At 36.5% G+C, this 23,280-nt stretch overlaps 1 protein-coding gene across 2 annotated transcripts; it reads right to left on the bottom strand.

Moving 5' to 3' along the window:
- Window positions 1-779: 779 nt before the first annotated feature.
- Window positions 780-22,792, bottom strand: CNR1 (cannabinoid receptor 1). 2 transcript variants are annotated; one of them, XM_039853114.1, is made up of 2 exons: window positions 22,678-22,792; window positions 780-6,136 (listed from the first exon to the last, which is right to left on the bottom strand). In XM_039853114.1, the coding sequence occupies exon 2, from the start codon at window positions 6,071-6,073 to the stop codon at window positions 4,655-4,657; it is 1,419 nt and encodes a 472-aa protein (XP_039709048.1). In that variant the 5' UTR covers window positions 6,074-6,136; window positions 22,678-22,792; the 3' UTR covers window positions 780-4,654. The 2 variants fall into 2 exon arrangements, with proteins under 2 accessions (XP_039709048.1, XP_039709049.1); XM_039853115.1 differs by lacking the exon at window positions 22,678-22,792 and adding an exon at window positions 21,166-21,193.
- Between the last annotated feature and the right edge of the window lie 488 nt (window positions 22,793-23,280).

The raw sequence follows: 23,280 nt of genomic DNA, 5'->3' as shown, positions 1-23,280 counted from the left end.
TTATTCCCATCTAGCCCCAGTATAAAATTTAAGAACTAAGAACACATTATTTGCTTTTTGTTAGAGACATTCAGCTTATGCGGTTAACCACAGTGTTTACTAAAAGAGGCAGAATGATGAATTTTAATTAGTTATTAAAAAATCTATTTTAAAATATTTGTTAATTCATTATTTTAAAATTTAAGACTTTCTTTCAAAATTGATTGCAAACATTTTATAATTGTAATTTTTTTACTTCATTATACAATTTTAAAACATTTTTCTCTTATTGTTCAAATAAAAATTGTGTTTTTAGAAGCTATGTTTAATTTACTGTAAAATCACTAAACTCTTTAATGAAATAATGCTTTAAAAAGGCATAGCAGGTTTTCCGTTTATTATGTAAATGATATCTTTTTACATATTTTTCCTATGTTAAAAAAGAATATATTAATCCAATCAAATAAAGTTGTCATTCTTTTTTAGGAGCTGATAATCAGTTGTTTAACAATCTTTTAGAACTTAAGTCCTGAATGTTTTAACATCAGACTGTGAAATAAGGCAGAATTCAAAGGTATTTTATGTTCTTCATGATAATCTAGAATTTTTATTTGATTCCAGGTAACTTTGGACAATAGACATGATGGGATTCTTTTTTTTTTTTGTAATCAACAACTTATAACAAATGATTTTGTAAATAACAATTTAATTACATCATTGAAATAAATAAAATATAGTGAGGGCTTAATACATTGTAAATATTACGGAAGTACTACTTTGCTATAGTAATTTAATGACTGAAGCTACATTGAATAACAATCTTACTAGTACTTGTGTACAAAGTATTATACAGATTACTAATGAAGATATTGCAGCAGTTGCAAGGATGTTACCAGCTCAACGAACATCTAACAATACAATAATCTTCTAAGAGGAAAAGTAATAATGTTAGATTTACAGACAATGAAGAGTTATGTTTTCCACTTGAAACATTGGAAGTAAGAATCCAGATAGTCCAGTATCTTGATTTATATTATTACAAGAAAAGGCTTCCTTTCTTGGGGACTTCAAACCCCAGCAGGCCTAGCACACTAAGTTTATGTGAAGATAGCTTTTAGAATGCCACAGCCATGTAAAGAAACTCTTCTAGCTGAAAATTACTGATTTATAGGCCACTGCTTAAACATCTGACTTTTTTTAAAACCTATTTACATACATTCAGCCCAAATCAGTAGGTAAAATGTTTTGTATATATTACAACAGACATTGTTAACATTTCATCAGAAGGCCAGTGCAAGACAATTGTTAATAGCCATTGCCCAGCATTTAGGAGATTTTAACATATCATACAAATATACAGTTAGATTGTGAGAAATCTAATTTTGTGCATGATATTGGTGGTCTCTTTTACAGATGTGGAATGGCAGAAGTTAATCGACAGGCCAATAACTAGGATAATACTCATCCAGGGCCTGACTCTCATCTGGCAGTTGGCCCTATTTCCTGCAGTGTGAGTTTAGGAGGCCAAAATTCCTCGACACTTAAATGCCAGATAGACTTGACTCAAAGTGATGGGGAGACTTGGGAATCATCTCAAATGTAGACATATGTCTGCAGCTTCTCCCAGATCCATGTGTCTTTTACATATATTTCATATGTAATGGAAGATTAGAGGTTCTTGGAAACTTCCCTCTTTGTCAAAATAAAACTGTGGGTCTAGGACTGACATGTTTATCATTACTCTGAAGAAATTGAGCAGGTTGGAAATTTGGCCCTTTCTGAAGACATATGTGATGGTGAAATGAATGTCAGGACAAATATATTACCCTCAGAGGAAAGTAGATAATTTTGGAGTGAAACTTCATAAAACTTACTGAAATCTAAGTTATATTTAAATTAATGGTCTAATTAAGGAATCATACTAATAAGTGGTAACTAATGATTATATTCACGGGGAGAACATTTGAGTAATGGGTTAAGAAATGTTAAAAGTGTCAAAGTGAATCAAACTAATTTAAATGTTGTAAAATGTAGTGTAACATATACATAATATTTCACAGATATTTCTTAGAATATCATTAAGCACCAAGTCTAGTGCTATCAGCCCCATGGTCCCTTAATTTATTATATATGATTTAGATCCTGAAAGCACAATACACTATAAAATCTACATTGCATACACACAAATACAGTTTCAAATATGAATCCTGGAGTTTTTCTACCAATAACTAGAACTTCATCTTCACCAGGTCTTCATAGCTATAAGAAGAAAGTTGGTACTGCCTGGAGAGCTCTGGGACATGTGGATTAATAGTCAAAATAATGCGGGACAAGAGTGGCCTTTCTTAAATGGAAACTAGGTTGTGGTGAGTTGTTGTTGTTGTTGTTGTTGTTTTAAATAAATAATCTCTTCTCCTTTTTCTGAAGAGATCTTATTAATCCTCTAGCACCCTGAGCCCTCATCTGCATACCACAGAGAGGTAAAGTAAGAGATCCAGCAGGTGGATTCCAGCTGTATAGACAAATGATTAAAAGTATCCCAGCTTGGTCCACAGGCTACATTCAGCCTTAGAACATATGCTGCAAGAAGACCCCAACAGGCTGTGTAAGTATTTAACACCTAAAAATCACCAGAAAAACAATAGCTCTCCACTTCATTTCATGTAATGCAGGCCTCTGGATCCTGCAGGAGCCATGTTCTATCTGCATAAGGAGAAGATTTTAAGTAAAGTTTGTTAGAGCCAAATAGTTTCTTAAGCAACATCAATGCTTACTAGGAAAGGGCCTAATTCAGAGCACCCATGGCACCATTAAGGAGTAAGAGACTAGGGTGTAAGAGGAAAGAAAGCCCTGCTCATTGTCATGCTTTAGCAGATCTTAATAACCAGGAGCGGAGGTGAGGTCTATTCCTTAGCTCAAACCTATCCAGACAAAGCTGGTGATGGGTTGTCCCCAGGGGCATCTGAGTGAAGCACAGAGGCAGCCATATGTCATCCAGGCTTCAATCACGAGTGTGTCAGCTCCTCACTGCCCTTTTCTGTCTGATAGGCCTCCTTAGCCACATGGGCCAGACCTGGTCATCCTATTTCCGCAGGCGGTGTATACTGCTCCTTAAACTAGGATCACACTGCCTACAAATATAACTGAAAAATGTTACCACTGAAGGTGTTTTAGAATCACTTTCCTATAAGGACTTATAGTTCCATGGGCTTGATTGAGATTAGGTGCTCAGAAGCCAAAACACTCTCATTTCCTGACATTTACACTGTAAATACAGACCTTCACTTAAATGTTCATTACTGATTTTTCCTTGCTAAACATTGGTCTTGTGGAATACCTAAAGGTCGATTTCGTAACACTTGTCCCAATCTCTTAAAGGTGGGTGGGGGTTCTGAATGTTTATGGTCAGTATTTTTATCAACAAGATTTTGGATGAACTCAATTTTAGAAACTGAATTCATGTACAAGAGTGCAGCAAGTGGTACAGTTTACACTTGGTCACAGTTTTCTCACTTTATGACATTACTGTAACAGTTACAGAATAGAAATACGCACATACACACATTTATATTCACACTCACAGTATAATTTTACTGATCCAGACAATATTTCTTTTCAATTAAGAAAAAAATGAAGACTGTTGTTTGGCCACCCAGGCATGAAATCTACTTAAACCTGGAATATAGAAATACAATACTCTTCAAGTAAACAGCAATTGCACAGTGATAACAATATACATTAAGATTGACACATGCTGTCTTAAGAGGTCCAGTAATAGCTAAAGACTAAAGAAAGTCAGAGATGTCAGTCAAAAAAGTCAATATGCCTTCTCTCTTTTATTCTAATTGCAATCCATCACCCAAGAGAACAGCTATAGTCCAGAAGATAATAAATGTCCTCATATGAAAATGCAGAGCTAATAAATTTTTAAGTGTCAATGAATTCTGCTCAATACTTTGAATAGTCTTCAAATTCTTCATGTTGTATTAACAGAAAAATAAACCTTTACGGTTATTTCCAATGTCAAATTTAAATAGAGATGTTTGAAAAAATATTAAGGTTTCTAAAGTTATATCATGGGCAATACTTTTTAAAAAAGTGGTCTCATTGGCATATGTCCACTGCTTATATTCATTGTTTCCATAAAATTCTACTTTTCAGTTTTACTGAACTAGACAAATATAAACAACACATAGTAAACACTGATACACATTTTACGGGACACAATACATTCTATAAAACAGCTCTACTTCAGTACTATAACTGATGTGAAAATGGACATCTCTGATACTGATGGATAAACACATTTCACATTATAATGAAAGTTGTGGTTACAAAGGCATTACTCACTTGATGGCATTTTTCTATTGGTACTTAGACTTAAAATTATGTAGCCAAAGGTTTCCCTCCTGTTTCGTTGAGACTTTGAAGGACCTTCCAGTCACTTAAGCAAAAAGCTTTCTTCACTGTAAACCCCTGGAGAACTGAGTTTGAGAACCTACACTATTGAAGTGTTAGAGAACAGATAACTGATCATGGTGACAATCGCTTTTTCAGTGCGCATAGTAAACTTAAAAAATATAACCGATGATATGAAAGACTCTTCTAGATTTTGAGCTTTAAAAAAAAAAAAAAAAAAAAATGAACTTCTTTTCCTGCTAGGGAGGCGTCAGGCTCACACAGCCTCGGCAGACGTGTCTGTGGACACAGACATGGTCACCTTGGCGATCTTGACCGTGCTCTTGATGCAGCTCTCTGCAGCCCTGTGAACACTGGCTGCATTGTTTGCATGTTTGTGCAGGCAGTCCGAATCCCCCATGCTGTTATCAAGAGGCTGCGCGGTGCCTTCACACGAGGGGAACATACTCCGGAAAGCATGTCTCAGGTCCTTGCTCCTCAAAGCATAGATGATGGGGTTCACGGTGGAATTTAGGAGGCAGAGCATACTGCAGAATGCAAACACTGTCTTAATGAGCTTGTTCATCTTCCCAAAGACGTCATACACCATGATCGCAAGCAGAGGGCCCCAGCAGATAATTAAAACCACAAGGATCAGGACCAGGGTCTTGGCCAGCCTAATGTCCATGCGGGCTTGATCTGGCCGAGTCACCTGTACCTTGCCGTCCTCTGATGTGTGGATGATGATGCTCTTCTGGGTGCCGCGCTGAATCATGCGGACCGCGTGGCTGTGAGCCTTCCAGAGAATGTACATGTAGGCGTACACGATAAACAGCAGCAGCACACTGGTGACCCCGATCCAGAACATCAGGTAGGTTTCGTCAATGAGTGGGAAAATATCTGAGCAAACGGATTGCAGCTTCTTGCAGTTCCAGCCCAGGAGAGGCAGCACAGCAATCACGATCGCTATGGTCCACATCAGGCAAAATGCTACCACGGCCTTGGGCCTAGTGACGATTCTCTTATAGGCCAGGGGCCTGTGAATAGATATGTATCTGTCGATGGCTGTGAGGAACAGGCTGCCCACCGAGGCCGTGAAGGAGGCCGTGACACCGCCCAATTTGAACAGAAACACATTGGGGCTATCCTTGCGGTGGAACACGTGGAAGTCAACGAAGCTGTAGACAAAAATGACACTCCCCAGGAGGTCTGCCACTGCCAGGCTGCCGATGAAGTGGTAAGAAGGCCTGCAGCGGAGACTGCGGGAGTGGAGGATGACACACAGCACCAGCAGGTTTTCCAGGACCGTGAAGGTGCCCAGTGTGAGGGACAGCACGGCGATGGCCAGTTGCTGGCTGGGGTTCAGAATCATGAAGCACTCCATGTCCATGAAGTTCTCCCCACACTGAATGTTCTCTCCATTTTCTTTGTAGGATGAAAGAGACTTATTGTAAAATTCAGTCATGTTCACTTGGTCTGCTGGGACCAGCTGGGGGTTGTCTCCTGCAGTCATCTTTTCTTGGAAAGGACTTCCCCTAAAGGAAGTCAGAGGAAATTTCTGTGGGAAGTACCCTAATTTGGATGCCATGTCGCCTTTGATATCTTCGTACTGAATGTCATTTGAGCCCACATACAGGAGGTCTGTGGTGATGGTGCGGAAGGTAGTATCTGCAAGGCCATCTAGGATCGACTTCATAACCTCCGTCTTCGATTAGGCCAAACTCAAAATGACTGAGAAAGAGACCCGCAGCAGGGAATCCTAACAGAGGGAAAACAAATAAGCTGAATGGTGAGAAAACCAGGAGAATTTAAAAAATAACAATACAATGTAATGTTATTTCATTCCTGTCTCTGAACACAGGTAAAATCTTTGTCAAATGCAGCCAACAAAATGAGTTAGTTGCTTAGTTAAAGAAAAGGCACCCGAAAGTTTGTGATGTGGCACGTACCAGAAACACATTTCTTTCCTTATTTAAGCTCTTCAGATATGTCACTGTATGAATCCTGTATGGACCTCTAGGGTCCATTAGTCAAGTGAAGAATGTGTCTTGGGTATAGTGTGCATTTCACAGTCATGTCAGGAAGTGTTTACCACCTGGCTTCTACTGTCACACACATACTGGTGGGGGACAGGGGAAGCAACATGTCACACAATCTCTGCTCTTGAAGACATTATCACCTTGTCACACAGGTAAGACTGAACTTGCAAGACAGCTAAAGAACAAAAAAGTGTGGAGTCAGGGATTGAGTCGTGCAGCCTCTGTATTGACTGTATAGGGGGTTAGAAGAGACTGCAGAGAACCAGAAGAAGCATGTGGCCATGGTGGGAAAATCCAGCTTCCAGTCCTGGCTCCATCAGGCAAATTTCCTCACCAAGAGGAAACAAAAAGGCATCGGGTGCCTTTTCTTTAACTAAGCAACTAACTCATTTTGTTGACTGCATCTGAGCCATGGCTGAGATGAACTTCTAAAATGTCTACACCAACCAAGAAAAATGTCATGTCATGAAGGACAAACTTGCACTGAGGCTCATGGGAAGACCAAGATCTTTATCACTGGAAAGGAGTGATGACAGACAGTACTTCTTGGCAGCGTCCCCATCAGTGGTGTGGTGACACAAGCATGCTAGAAGACAGGAGACAGACCTCATCATCTATGTGGATGGCACTGGAAATAAGGACGACTGAGAGGAGAGGCCGAATTGTAAGGGCTCTTCAATTATAAGCTAAGCAATTTTGTTTTGTTTCAAAATCAACAGCCAGAAAATTTTACTGTTTGTAAATGTTTGTTTATAATGTGGCTATTGGGGTCTTTGGCTCATAAAAAATATTAGAAGTGCTGAGTGATATCTATAATAATTAAAGTAATTATATAATTATTTAATATAATAACTAAATAATAAAACCAATATTTTATTTATGGTCTTTTTGTTGTTTCTAAAAATATTATACTGTACTAGAAGGAAAAAAAAGATAGTCATTATCTTGGAACAAATTTAAACATGCTAAATATAGAGATCCTACCTATCTGAATTAATAATTCATTTATTTGTCCATTCAACAAATTATGGAGCACCCACTATGTTCCAGGCACTGTACTAGGCACCAGGGGCACAACTGCATCAAGAAAGAGTTCTTGACCACATGAAGTACGGTGTGGCAGAGACAGGCAGCTGACCCCATAATTATGAGAAAGTGTGGTGACAGCTACAATTGGGGACATATGGGATGCTGTGACAGCAGCCAGTCTATGGGGTTAAAGGTGGCTTCCCCATGATGTTTATGCCAAGAGTATGTAGAATTAGTGTGGATGGAGACAGGGCATCTTATCATTTAATCCTGAGTTAATATATTTATTACCATAACTAGAATGGGATTTCTATTTTGTCTATTTTTTTATGATTTTTTTTTATGATTTCTATATTGTCTATTTTTCTTATATGATTCACCAGCCGACAACATGATAGCAGATGAGGAAGAGAGCTGAACTCTTAGAAATAGTCACATAAACCTAATAGGTGACAGTTGAATTTTATTAACTGGTATATAAAAGCAGTAATTTAATAATATTTACTGGCCTTTTCTTAAAATTCGAGGAGAGAAAGGTAATTAATTCAATGGATATTTTACTCGAAAACCAAAGCTCGAGGCCAACATTTACAAGCTGCTACCTAGAGCCAGTCCAACCCATCTTCTCTCAAGTAACTAACTCTTCCTTCACACTTCCCAATTGAAAACTAATTTATTTGAAATTTATATTATTTATATTATTATTCAAACTATTAAAAATTCAAAAGATAAAAAAGGTACAGGAGAGTCAATCTCTCTCATTCTGATGTCCCAGCCAACTAGCTTTCCTGCTCAGAAGCAAAAAGTTTCTTATTGTGCCTTCCAGAAGTGTTCCATGCATATTCAAGTAAATACGTATATTCATTCCCCCTTTACTTTCTTTTTAAACACAGTGTTCTGTACCTTGCTTTTCCACTTAAAAGACAATTCCACATTAGTCCACAAAGCCTCCCTCCATTTGGCAGCTGCCTTAAGTAGCCTTCAGATGAATGTGACCAGCCTCCTACTGATGGAGGTTTAGGTTGTTTATCATCTCCTGCTGTTACCAATAATGCTGCAATGAATTACCTTCAGTCATTACAGTTTTCACATTTCTCATGTTATTGTGAATAATCTTTCTATTCGTCCAAGCTCATACTTTGGACTTACCCCAGAACGCCTCCTCCTTCTTGGCCTCTATAATCAGATAGACAACTAAGTCTTGCTGATTTTCCCTTTTTAAGCACTTATGGAGAGCTTATGATGTGCATGTGGCATTCTTATATGTATCAAATTGTTTATTTTCACATTGGTCGTGTGAGGTGAGTGCTGCTATTAGCTCCATTTTATAGACAAAAGTCACAAAGAGGGTAAGTGATTTGCCATTCACGCAGCTAGTAGGTAGCAGAGCCAGAATGAACGCAGATGTTCTAGTTCTAGAGCAGTGTTGGCCAATGAAAATGTAATGCGAGCCACATGTGCAATTTTAGTTCTCAGTCTCTAGGTAAAAAGGAAAATGTAAAAGGAGAAATTAATTTTAATAGCATATTTTATTTAACTCACTGTTTCCAAAATATCATCATTTCAACATGTGGAACTAGCCACATTTCAAGTGCTTAACAGGCACATGTGGCAAGTAGCTGCCATATTGGACACTACGGGTCTGGAGCTGCTTTTATCCTTTATGAGACACCATCTCTCTAACCTAAGACAGGGATGTTCCTATCTCCTTCTTTTCCCCACTGATTCCAACCAGTCAAGGCACTAGCAACGGAGGGAACACTGAATTAGAAATTAGCAGACCAAGATTAGCGTCAGACCCATGTTAGTCTTTCAAAATCTCAGTATTTCATCTGTAAAATGGGAAGGCAGAGGAAGAGGAAGAAGATCTCTAATTCATAGAATTATTCTGAAAATTAAATATTTAAAAAAGCGCTTAACATAGTGCCTGGCACAAAATTGACCTCTTAATAAATATTAATTATTATCATTTCTTAGTACTATGGCTCTTTGCCATATATTATCAATTATGTATCAAGATAATTCATTGCCTTAATTACATTATAGGCATTACATTACATTATTTGATTTTTATTTCTGTCTCAGCACTTAAAGCATGATGCAAATAGAAGATATACACATGGTTGAGGGAGCAGGAATGTCATTTGTTATATTGCAGGCATTTGAGAGACTACATATATTCTATCATTAAATCGTCATGACAACTCTATCAGGTGCTTATTTATAATTCCCATTTCACAGACAAGGAAATAGAGGCCATTAGATAGAAATTGTCTAGAATATGAAAAGTTTGTAGCTGAACTGATGTCTCTCAGACTTCGGAGTTTCTGCCTTTGGACTTTATGTACTGTTTTAAGTATTAACAGTAACAAGGATAGAGCCATTTTGTATTGTATATTCAAGTCTTCTAGCTTCTTACAAACACAAATTGAAGCATTTTGTCAAGACATAGTAATTAAGACTACCTCCTACTCAATCACTATTTCCTATCCCAGCCCGTCAAGGTGGATCTGCCTACTGGCATGCCCTCAAGGACTTAAATTTTAGTATTTGGAAGAGCTATGAAGTGGAAAAAATAAAAAGGACCACAGACTATTTCCATAATGCAAAACTCATGTGCCTATGATTTACTCTACATTACGATCACCACATACATGATCATAATTTCCCATCTTAATGCAATCAAGAATTTTCATTAAAATAAACTAGCTTGTTAAAATATGAGCCAGAGCATGATGTGGTTATGAGATATAAAGTAATTTCTGTCTAGTATAAGCCAACTTTAATTAAAGAATACAGTTAAAAAATATACATGGATTTTGTGCAGTTCAAGGATCTCAGTAATGTCCAAGTACCACAGTGCACAGGCTATTTTAAGTTAATGGGATCATGGCAGGGAAACCGTTCTCTGCATTTCAGTAATTCTTGCCTTTATTTCTACATTTGGATTATTACGGTAATTTCCACCTGCTTATTTTTTTTTATCGAGAGTTTTCTCTGAGAGTTCATTAGTAATATAGTTTAAGCTTTGGGGGATACAGCTACCATTAATTTTGTTTTTGTTTGCTACTGGGAAAATCATAATTGGAAATTTCTAGCAAGATGCGTAGATATACCTATTAAAGAAGCAGTTGGTTTTTATTACAGTTATAGTAAAAGAATGATTGAATGACATTTAAGGGGATTTTCGTAGAATTCTGCTTTCATATAACAAACATTCTAATAATTTAAGCTATAAATCATGCCTTCTTAATAAAAATAAAAATATTTTAATGTGTCGCGTACCTGTTCTTTTTGTCTCTCTATACGCATACCTGCCTCTCTGTCTACCACCCCCAAACTTATACATCAGCTAGCAAGCTATGGTATCATCAAAGAAATTTAATGGATATGGAACCAACATGGAGTTTTTTTAAAGTCTACCCAGCGTCTATATATTTGTTTCTATAACCATTAAGGGTATAAAACATCTGTATTCTGATTACGGTGAGCATTGAGAAAATCTTCAAAACAAGACTTCAAATAGCAGCTTTTCTATATCGGTATAATTTAATAGCAGGTTATTTTAGTCTTCATTGCCCAGCTGGAGACCTTTGTTTTAGAGAGACATTTCAATAATTTAGATATTAACACTGTTCTATCTGGAATAAAAATTCTTGCAATTCTGGCCTGTACAGTATCTCTGGGGGAACAGACAGTAGGCAGTATTTGATTCCTGCAGGTTGCCCTGTCCAAGAAGGCAGAAAACCCCCTGGAAGCGTCAGTCACAGACTGTATCAGCCGACAAGGCAGGCTCCTTCTCTAATATCCTAAGTTTATAAATGCTTTAAAGAGAAATGTCGAACTCATAGATTCCAAATTGATAGGAGTTCAGAGTAGCAAATGCCAGAGTCCCAGGCCCTGCCTTAACCCTGTTTTTTCCCTACTTTCTTTGTCAGTTCTATGTTGTTCTGCTTGGCTCACCTCATAGAAGCACTTTGTGGATGGTCCAAAAGAATGACGGTGCCAGTGTCTGTATTTGTTTGTTATTTTCCTTTCATTTCTGGGAACTTGTCTGGTTTCTACTAATTTGATCAAGAAAAATAACTTGCTAATGTATTTCTCTAAAGTTAGTAGGGAATTTATTAGTTGACTCTTATAATTGTATTATGTCTAAGTCATGTCCTCATACACATGGCAGATCTCATAAGCTAACAACATAACTCGATCAATAATATTTCGGCTACAGTTGAGTGGACAATTGAGTCTTTTCTAACTCTTACCTAGTCATTAGAGTTTTGGAATTATTAAAGTAGTTTGGTAACTTTTTGCATTATCTTCTATAGCAAAAAGAAATAAGGGATTGACTTTATTATCCTGATAATTCAGGCAAAAATACATAATCCTTCTTCTTTGTATTAATGTCAGCTCCTTTTCTCACATTTAAAAGAAAATTCCATTATGCTGGTAATGCTTGATTGGTTCTCAAAGCTTTAGCTTTTCATTTATTTTGTAAAATAGAATAGAAGTTATTAAATGCACTATTTTCTCTGGTCTATTCTTACTAACAAAATGAATATTAGTTTTTCATAAAAATACATCAATTAATATGAACTAAACAGACATTAAGATACGTATGAGGCTGTATTTCTTTTCAAATTAAACTTGAAGTATGCTTACTTATTTAAAATTTAAAAGCTTGCTAAAACTTAAAGAATATCAGGGTTCAAGAAATGATGCCTTTAAACTACAATTAACACTCACTAGTTAGTGATGATGCCTATGGCAAAGAGCCTATCACAAAGGCAAATTAGAGATACAAATGAAATGAGTCGCTGATCTTTACAAGTAAATCCATTTACCATTTAGTTTTGTTCTGTTGTTCTGATGTTTTTTCAGATAGAGCGATACCTTTTCTGCATAATCTGTAAAGAAAGTAATCAAGCATAATTGAAGCAGCCTTCCCTTGAAACAGAACATGCCAAGTTTTCAACTCAGTAGAAGCCTGGTCATATATAAACTACTCCATAAGATTGTCTTTATCTTGCATATGAGGTTTGGTCCTTAAAAGTCAAAAGGAATATATTATTCTGATCCATAATATATGCAGAACTCATTAAATAGGTTATTTTTACGTTCATTACAAAGGACAGCAATAGTTTCAGTGTGCCACATGGTGTCCAATGGTTAAGCATACTTTTCAATTTCCTTGTTCATTCTTCAATAAAGAGTATTTTCTCTTTTAATCCAACTAAAAACAAAGTCTTGATTCTCCAGTTCAAATCTCAAAGAATTTGGGTGTTTTAAATGTGCAACAGAGAAAATTCTAATTCCCAAGTATTTCAATAGGAAACATTTGAATTTTTACATACCAGGCATTGTGCTAGGCATATATATTATTTTTGTTAAATATTTACATGAAATAGATGCTATAACAATCTCCATTCTACATATGAGAAAATCAAGAGGTAAAATGCTTTGTCCAAGGTCTCCAACGAGATGGGGGAGGGCTGAAACCTCAACCAGGTCTGCATGACTCAAAGTCCATGCTCTTAACTTTAAGGTCCAGGAGCCATTTAATAAGATACTTGTCCTTCCACTTCTAAGGAAGGGGGAAGAGTTGATTTGGGGAAAAAGAGGTAACAAATAATGCATGATAATTTTACACAGTGAACAACTAAAGTCTGGAGGAATGATCTGTTAACAGCAAAAAGGATGCTCATGGTACTTGCAAATCATCCTTGCTTCATGTCTTTAGGGACAAAGTATTACAATTAACTATAAACTATAAATCCTAATCCTGGATTAGCACCTTATTTGTAGTGACTGTTGGCAAATAATAAATAAAATTGAGACTATTTTTTTAATCAGGTAGTGTTTTTTGTTTTTCATTAGTCAGTTGTAAGGACTATGGATGGTAATGACAGTTTCCACAACACCAGTGAGGAATGAAGAGGGTATCTTCTCTAGGTGTGAATGAGACAGGACTGTTGTCAGTAAATAAAAGCTTTACACATTCATTCTCTATATAAAGAAATTCAAACTCACTTGAAATTACTCTACTTCCCACCTTGAGCAGTGTGATTTTCTTAGACCCAGAGGGAAGAAGATGGTGGCTAGTTCCTAAGATCTTGGCTAGAATCAAGACAGAAGAAATCCTGTCAATCAAAGTGGGCTCCAATGAGAGAGTGCTCTTGAATACTCTTGGTGCCCAAAGGGCACAGAGCTGTGTGACTACAGAAATGTGGCTGGTGGATATAAAGTTATAGGCCCTCAGATGTTTCACTTAACACATTTTTATTGTGTGTGTACCCTGTGCCTAGCACTGTAGACATTATATATCCCTGTACTGCACCTGTGTAAGGGCTATGGGTCAAGGAAGAAGGAGAATGATTCTCCATTCTACCTCACCCCATCAAATAAAGCCCATCCATCTGCCCTTCCCCTCCCACAGATGACAGATTAGAATTGGATATGAATACATGAAATAGGCACATGATATTTCATCAACAGAGACTACTGGGTTGTATAAATCCCCTCCTATATATGCCGTGAGGTTTTCTTCCTGGAGTAATGATGAGTCATCCTGTAGCAGTATTTCTTGTTTCTAAACTCTTCAGATTATGAACACTTTTACTGTAGGGACCTATCTTATATGGCCTTGTATGTCCTCTGTCTGGCACAGGGTAGGTATTCAAAACCTGTTTTCTAAATGAATGTTGGTGTGCTTGGGCAACATGGCAGATCTATCTTAGCAGAATGGCATTTAACTGTGGATAGTTTTCCTTGGCATAAAGTCAGTTGATTATTAGAGAATTAAACCTGAGTCTTGGTCTCATACAAAATTTCATCTAGAAAAATACACAAATGTAAAAGTTACATAAACAGCATCAACAATTATGTATCCCAGGATCTTTTAGCTCAGTATCAAATAGTAGTTATACTGACAGCAAATGAAGATTATGGGCAAAGATCTGATATTTACTTTTTATTATCATCCTTGTTTAGCCCAGGTGTATATTATGAACTGCAATGTTTAGCCACATAACAGTGATATATAAAGAGATCTTTGTGATATGCACAACCCTGAACGAATCCTAGTTATACACTGATGATAGACCTTTAAAGACGATGTATGAAATTACGATAATAATGGACTTTTTCCTTCCCTCAAATACATGCTATTATGCATTGATCTTACCCAAATGAGTTTCTCCATGTGCAAGTGTCTTTTCAAAACTTGTCAAGAGAAGTTATATGAAAATTCAACCACTAGATGGAGTGGCTTTTATAAGCCCTTAGGAAGCGACTTGTTTTTCTATTCAGGACATGGTCCTTGCTTTGGTTGAGCAACTTCTCCTGCTACAACATTTTATGTATTTTACAACTAAATTAATTAAAACATAAATAAGAAAATATATTATGAAGTGTTAAAATGAGTTATTACTATTGCCTACAAAAACTAAATTTCAAATTGCTTTTCTGGAGCATAAGGACGTTGAGAAAATTTAATACATTAATAAAAATTAATTGTGAATATTTGGCCTTCTGCCTCAGGAAAGTAATTAAGAATGAGTAAAAGAAAGCAGTCCTACTGAAAACGAATGATATGTTTACGCCAAGAGATGCTAAAAGTAAGAAGGGAATGTCTCAGGAGCCCAAAATCAATTCTAATAACAAACTGTAACAAACGCAACCAATTTCTATTTTATGAAACATTTGGCTTTCCAATTTTCAAATATGAAATTAGCAACACAAGTCATAACTCTATGATGAAAAAGAATGTAAAATTATTTTCTATTATTACAGGGGCTAAAATGGAATATTTCACGAGAAGTGAATATTTGTTCAAATACTCATACAAACTGAGGATAACAGTAGCTTTCTAAACAATTCAATTTTCTTCCTATCATTTTCTCCCTGAAATAATTTTTAAAAGTTTTTATTATTGTGTAAGTCCAGCGTTCCGTTCAGACATGATTTTAAAAACTAAGTACTTATGTATCATCTACTTTAGTGGAAACGTTAACTAAAAAATTTTCAGTGTGTACTAACAATGCAAGATATAAACAGAGAAATATGCTTTCAAGATGCAAGTAATTATGTACAAACAGAACTTGAAGAACTAGGTTTCAGTAAATATGAAAAATATGCTTTGGAAATGTAGTTATGATTAAGAAGAAAGTATGCAAATTGGATGCAAGTACAGAATTTTTATGCCATTGAAACCATGAGGTAGTTCTATTGTACTCATTCAAGGTCAAATCCTTCCTAGGGTTTGTGTGATGCAATTATGCAATTTTGTATGGAGCTGAGTAACTGAAAATATGCAGAAAAAATGATGTGAAGGTAAAGAATTAGGAAATAAGATAGGTAAGAACTGACAAATTCCAGTGTACATCTTAAAGAACAATTTGAGAGGTCCCACAGTGGTTTGTAAGTGCATGCAGAGTTATTTTATAGTCAGTGGTTCTCAAAGGGTGGTCTCCAGCAGCTTCAGCATCACCTGAAAACTTAAGAGAAATGCAAATTCTCAGGTTCCACCTCAGTCCTACAGAAACAGAAACTCTAAGGCTAGGGTCCATCTGTGTTTTACCAAGGCCTTCAGGAGATTCTAATACACTGTAGTTTAAGAATCATTGTTAAGATTATGGAGACCTATGAAAAAGACTAACTGGGTGGGTGTGGGAGTGGGGAATAGAATTAACCTTTAAGAAGAATTGAAGTTAGATAGAAAGACTATTCTATGAGTATAGGTTTTTAGATCATTAAAATGGATTGCTAAGGGAGCCTGCTCATGATAAATTAGTCTCTCACAGAAGAGCTTTAAAACTAAGCCATTTCTATTTGATTGGAACAGAATAATGTAGTCTAGCCTGAAAATAAGCATAAGGAATGAAGAACCTCTCAAGGTTTTTCATCCTACAATTCAGGGCTTCTCTGCACTTTTTTAGAAAACTTATTGTTATATATTTTGTCCAGCAAAGAAAAGTGGCTTCAAAATATAATACGTAAGTGTCCAGTGTGCAGATATAAATTAAGAACGCCACACCATTTTCTCCTAATCCTATTGATAAAATCTACATAAAGTTTCATGGGACTGACTGTTAGCCATTTCTTTCAACACCATTCTGAGGGAACTCGTAGTTACTGAGCATAAAAGAACAGGAAAAAAGTAAAAGTAGTTAACATTCCAGTTTTTTAAAATGGAAATGTTTTTGTTTCTGTTCTTCCTTCTTCAAAATCATAAAATAATGTATCATAGGAGATGAACCAAGAAAACAAGAAACTAAAATGGAAATTTTGCAGTAGGCCCAGGTAATGCAGATCCACTGCAAATTACCCTGGTAATTACGCAATTTACACTGCTTATAGATGGCAAGTATCTTTCAAAACTACCTAAAAGTTATAAATATATGGAAATTTATGCCAAAGCACTAAATTATGTGACTCTAAGCAGATTGTTCCCTTTCTAATTATTTCATCAATAAAAATAGATCATAGATTACTCTTAATTAGTTTCCTAGCTGACTAAAATCATTGAAAGATATCTTTTTTAAAAATTTGTAAGAACTTAGATATAATTTCCAAAGGTAGCTATACATTTTTCAAAGTCATATTCCCACATATGCAAATAATTCTTTGGACAACCTTTTGCTTACTTTGGTTATGTGTTAAGTTGTTTAGTTTTCCTTTTTCTCCCCATGCATATTACTTGATCACCCCAACTTACAGAAAAGCTGTAGAAAACACAAATTCTGGTATCAATGCATTAAAATGAGTTAAAAATCTGGTCCAATTAACAACCCACACCAGAATAATCCCAAATACACAGATCATGGTGGCATTAAATTAAATCTTTCTTGTAAAGAATAAATCAAGTTGATTTATTTTTAAATATAGCTCAGTTAAAAAGCAAGCAAGAGTGATAAAGCCATACTACCTACGATTTTGGTTCACTTGCTATATTAAAAAAGACATCATTTTTAGCCTCTCGGCCAATAGAATCAATGTTATAAAATATTCTAGTACAAATGTCCATATGTGAAAGCAGAAACTTGTGTTTTTTAAGAGCATAATAGAATTTATCACCAATTTAAATGTGAAACTCCTTATAACTTAATTTATAGAACTCATATTGATTCCAATTATCTCTCTAAATATAAAATCTAAAAACATGAATGAAGAAATGAAGAAAAGAGGGGAACTCTCCCATTTAAACATAAACTTGACAAACGTTATTTCCTAATTGTATTTTATTTTAATTATATTTAAATATACTACTGACATACACAGTCTGTGAAAGCATTTGCCAGGATACTCAACTACCATAACAGATTGCCTGGCACATCTTTGAAAAATGCCTCTGCTTTTCTTTAAAAAGCAATAGCATGGAATTCGCTAGTAGGAATTTAAAAAAATAGATATTACACTGTCAAATTTAGGAAACTATACTGCCCTTTACCTCTAAGTGTTAAAATATAATTTAAAATGCTATTCAGCGTTGATAATGGTGGTAAGAAATCAAACCGAAGATATCAAATTTCTATTCAATGAACCTAAACTCTAAACAATTAAGTTAGAGTGGAAATTTAAGACATTAGATAATAAAATTTTGGACTCAGGGAAAAATGATTCGCTGTCTGTGTTAGGGAAAAATGGAAATTATATCCCTTGTTGCATTCAAAAAATGCAAAATCTACTTAGGAATCTTATTCAAAAATACAGACTATAATGCAATAGCACAATGGGTTAAAAAAAGAGTTAGCTACAAAATATCAATTCCCACATAATCAGTCCCAATTCTCATACTCAAAAAACAAAAGAAAACAAAAAAAACAAACAAACAAAGCAAAACTTTGAAAGCTTTCCTAAGGTGCAGGTGCAAAAATTTTGCCAGCTGAGTCTAAAATAGAATTCGTAGTATTCTGAAACAACTACTATGACTCTGCCAGGCCCACTTGCTTAGGTTTGGTAAGTAAACAATTCTTCCCTCAAAAATCTATACAAACACAACTGTGAACCTCAAGAATTCCATGGTCACTAGGTTATGCAATTAACCTGTCCAAATGAAACTTAAATTAGAGTTTATACATTAATAATCTAATGGAAAATATCAAAGAAAACTAGATCAAGAATATGTTTGTTAATTGCAGCTATCCTAGGAAAGCTATTATAATAAAATATAGTACTTTATTTTCTATGAGGTACCTTGTTCAGTGCAGAAATATGACCCAGGAAAACTTTTGGTAAATATTTTATATTATGAACTGGAGGTAATCACTGATTACTTTATGTAATAATTTTGATCTATTATTACTGATAAATCCAAAACATACCTATTATCCATGCAGGCCTGTTTGAGATAAAAATTCACCTAACATCAAACCACTTGCATAGTACCAAGAGAGGTACTGGAAAGCCACTAAACATAACACTCCCTTTCCATCCCTCAAAAATTTCCTATAGCTGTAACTTACTTGTGATAGTATTATAATGTGTTATATGTATGTAACAAGTATGACCATGTTAATATGCATTGTGATATAGTAATAACTTTGTATGTTTTCTTCCAACTTTCCTTCAATTTTCTTCCCCCAAATAACAAACAATTAGCAAGATTGTGTTAAACCCATTAATTAGTGTTTATGATAAAACTATAACCGAATGTGGTTATGCCCATTCTGGCATCTTTGCAAGATTCTTAGAACACATGGGACTGGAACAGAGTTCCACTGGATAGTGGAAAATAACAGCCTTGTTTTGATTCAATATAGGTACTTCCTTTTGCTTTGAGTCTTCAGTGTCCATCTACACAACCACCCTAAATTTGGACATTTCCCCAAATCTGTAGTATTTATTTAAAACCTTAATTGTGCATTCAAATATATAAAGGCAACGTCCCTATATGTTTGAACATGATATACATCTATGAAAAACTTTGTTCATACCTGTGTATAAAAGTATTTATACATCTAGTCATCTAAAATTATGTAGTATATAATTTGACTATATATACACATTATATATATATTCTGGATGACAGCTATTTTTTATTTTAGTCCAGAAAATATCTGAGAGAAATATGAGTTGATCTATAATATGTTATGAAGTTAATCTGATCTAATTAAATGGTTATCAAAACATTTAATAGCAATTCAGTGGCAAAGTGTTGAATCCTCCCACCCCTCAGAAACAACATTCCTGTAGTTATAATATAAAGTTAACATTGTTATAGAACCGGATTAGGAAAGAGTTGGAGATTCAGGGGTGAAAAATATGTAGTTAAAGTACATCAATTGGTTTTGATCAGCTCTTATTCTTTAACTTCTCTACCAGTCAAGAAAAAAAAAATCAGCAGAGCTTGTGGTCCCTCAAATTATAGATATGCAAACAATAAACCTGGCCTCAGCACAATTTTTCAAACAATATTGGGTCCAGGTTGTTTCAGAGTCAAAAGCAGAATGATAAATAATTTAAACCCAAATGCTGGATTCATTCTAACTAATTTGTCGGTTCAATTAGAAAATGATGAGTACAAAAATAGAAGAGACAGACTTACGCTGTGGAGACACGGCATCCCTTTTTGCAAGAATGAAAGCTCTCATCTGTGTTCTTCATGCAACTGAGCTAACATAATTACGCCCTAGAACAACAGGCAGCAACCTAAAGTAAAGGCTCCATCTTACTGACCAAATTCAAGATGCTATAACCAAATCTTGTTTTACTCATCATGTGTTGTTAAGGATTTTCGAATTTATGATTTTTTTTTTCAGCATTCCTGGAGAGCTAATGATGGGAAATAATACCCTTCTTTATTAGGTCAACTGTTTTGGAGGGCAAGAAACATTTGTTAAGCATAGTGAACCATAAACTATTATTATAAGTTCCATTTCATAATGGTTTATTCTTATACAGCAAAGTATTCCAATTCTAATTCCAAACACTAATATGCAAGACAACCAAGGAGCCTTTCTAAATTTCCTGGTGGTTAATGTTAATCCTGAGTCAAAGCAAAGAAGAATGTCACACAATTGTTTTGAAAGAGTTTTTCAGGCTTTGCCTTAGTAATTAATAAGCTGACACTGCATACTAAATACTTATCAACGCTAATCAATGGAGCTGCTTCTTTCTTGAGAAAATAGGTAAACCGATTCAAGGAGTTTTCTTTTGGATTAGACTGTAATATACCACAAATATAGTGATTCTTCTGGAGAATTTCATTCCTAGCAGTTTCATCTTGGTAACATTTAACAATTTCACTATTTTAACATTTTGAAATGCCAAAAAGAACACACTGATCCTGCAGCTAGGCTTATTAGAGAAGAACAATCTCACAGGCAAGACAGGGAGGCACACAGTCCACTGGGAAAAGGGTAACAGAAAAAGACAGAAAACAGTGGATAGCAAACAAAGCCAAGCACTACTCCAACATGAGACTGAATTTTCACCAGAATGGAAAACTTCACACACTAAATTAAATGTTATCACCTATGGTTTATTGAAGGGACTAAGCATAACAGTCTTTATATAGAGAGAGTACATACACTGATGCTATCTGTTAAAACTAGGGGGAGGTGTATGATTATTTAATTTGCCTGCCTAACAACGAGTATGCAAGCATAGTCATTTTATTTTTGAAAGGTCAGAACTGAGCATTTCCCCGCTGTGGCATCATTTTACCCCTATGGAGACTTAGGAACACAATGAGACCTCTCCCCATCAGACAGTTGATACATACCTCAGCCAAGACTTCTCCTCATCTGAAGTGGAGACATCTTTGGAACAGAAAGAGTCCTTTTATAGTAAGTTCTTTTGATAACCTAAAATGGATTAGTTTTTAAAAAACCATGTCCATCCTCAAGCTTCTTGCCCAACTATGGTAACTGCTGTTGTGGCTACAAATAACTGCCTGCAGTATAAAACGTTTAAAATTCTGGAGGTGCGTGGATACTGTTCATGTATGGATATAATCAGAAAATAATTTGTCTCACTTGAGAAACTATACTTGGCCTTTTATTTTGATAAAATTTCTCTAAACTGAGTTACAGAGGGGGGAAGGGGAGGAGTAACAGGGAAAAAAGGGACTGAGAAAAATCAATCGGTGTATCTTCCCTTGCAAACTGTCAGTAGAGTGGGATTAGGAAAGCAACACTTTAAATCAGATAAAGTCCTAGGGGAACCTTAAAGGTTGGTTGCTCTGAGCTTCTCAATATTCTGCAAAAAGGATTGATGGCAGTGGTCACCCCACTGATACTCAATGTCCACTCAGTTTCCGCAAAGAAATTGCATTTCCCCATTGTTCAAAAGATATTAACTTGGTAATAAAAATGAGAAGTTATGGGACCCATAGAGATATCTTTCACCACCTTTAAAACCAGTAAATCTGTTCTAATCTCTTATTGGATTAAATGCCCAAGGACGTTTAATATATAAAGAAATCAACAACAAAGGCAAGAGTAGCACTTATTTGGAAAAAAAGAAAGACAAAATGATTAATAGCTAACTACATTTTTTTCCTCATCTATTTAAAACTAAAATTGGAAACATGCGTGTGCCTTTTAAACTGTCAAATGACCAAATGACAGTTTCTTATGTCTATCACAGCAAACACATTTGCATTCAGGAAGTGATCCATTTGTGACTGTGAGCCTTAGCAATAAATGTCTTTTAAAAACACATCGACTTTATTTTTCTCAACTAATGGCTAGTCCTGAGTTAAATGGTTCTATCAACATACAAATGCAGATATTAGTTATACACTCATTTATTTTTCCTCAAAGGAGAGTGGTTCCTGTAGCTATATTTTTCTATATCAAGTTTATTTCTTGATATACATTTTTTTACATGACATTAAATATTTTACTTTAGACAGTTTCAAGGTCTGATGCAGAGATCCATGTATTTCTCTGGGAAGACTTAATTGCTGATAAGGTTTATAGCTATTAAGCACCAACTCAAGCGCCTGTTTTTCAAACACGCACAGTTACACATTTTCCACAAACAGACATCGGTGCATACAGAGAGCCAGGTGCACACATATTCAGTGACTAGTAAATGGTAGAAACCTCCAGAAGTAGGACAGACCACACAGTTAACAGGCTGGGGCTACACAGCTAAGTCAACATCAACGCATGATTCGCTCACACGGAATAAGAACTCCACGATGGACACTTGGGGACCACACTGGTCAGTACCCGAGCGGGCGGGAGATGGAAAAAGTATTTCCAAACGCAAGTCGGCCAGGTCTTACCCTTCGCATCCCCTGGTCCTCGGGGGAGAAGCTCCCTTAGCACCTCTCGCCAAGCGCAGGGGCTGCTTCTCTGCTAGAACGAAACGTCCCCCTTGACTCCACGGATAGCTCTGCAGGGAGCCGTGGCGCCCCGCCCGGGCCAGGGGAAGGCACTGGCGCCGCGGGAGCCTGGAAGAGGCGGAGGCGGAAAAGAAGTGGAGAAAGAAGGGGTGGCAGCAGGAGTAGCGGGAGGGAGGCGGCGCCGGTGCTGGAATCCCGGCGAGACGGGGTGGGGTGTAGCGGGGTGTGCCTCCGTCCGTCGGTCAGTATGTCAGTCGGTCCGCGCTACTAGCGCGCTGGTGTCCCTTCCCTGCAGCGCCCGCCCGCGAGAAGGACTGGGACTAGCGCCCCCTCCGCTCCCGCCGCCCGCGAGCCTCGCCCCTTCCCAGGCTCTTCAGTGGGTCCTCCCGCTTGCCCCGCCTGGCCCGGCGTGGGGCCGCCCGTCTCTGCCTGCCAGGGCACCCGCTGCCTTTCCCAGCTCGCGCAGTCCCTGCCTCTGCCTCCGCTCGCGCTCTGTCTCTGGCTCCCTCTCGCTCCAGTCCCATTTATGAAGCGCGGTCCCAT

Source organism: Pteropus medius, unplaced genomic scaffold (genome assembly GCF_902729225.1).
Source record: "Pteropus medius unplaced genomic scaffold, Ma_sr-lr_union100, whole genome shotgun sequence".
NCBI classification, from domain to species: Eukaryota; Metazoa; Chordata; class Mammalia; order Chiroptera; family Pteropodidae; genus Pteropus; species Pteropus medius.
This window is presented reverse-complemented; position numbering and strand designations above follow the sequence as displayed.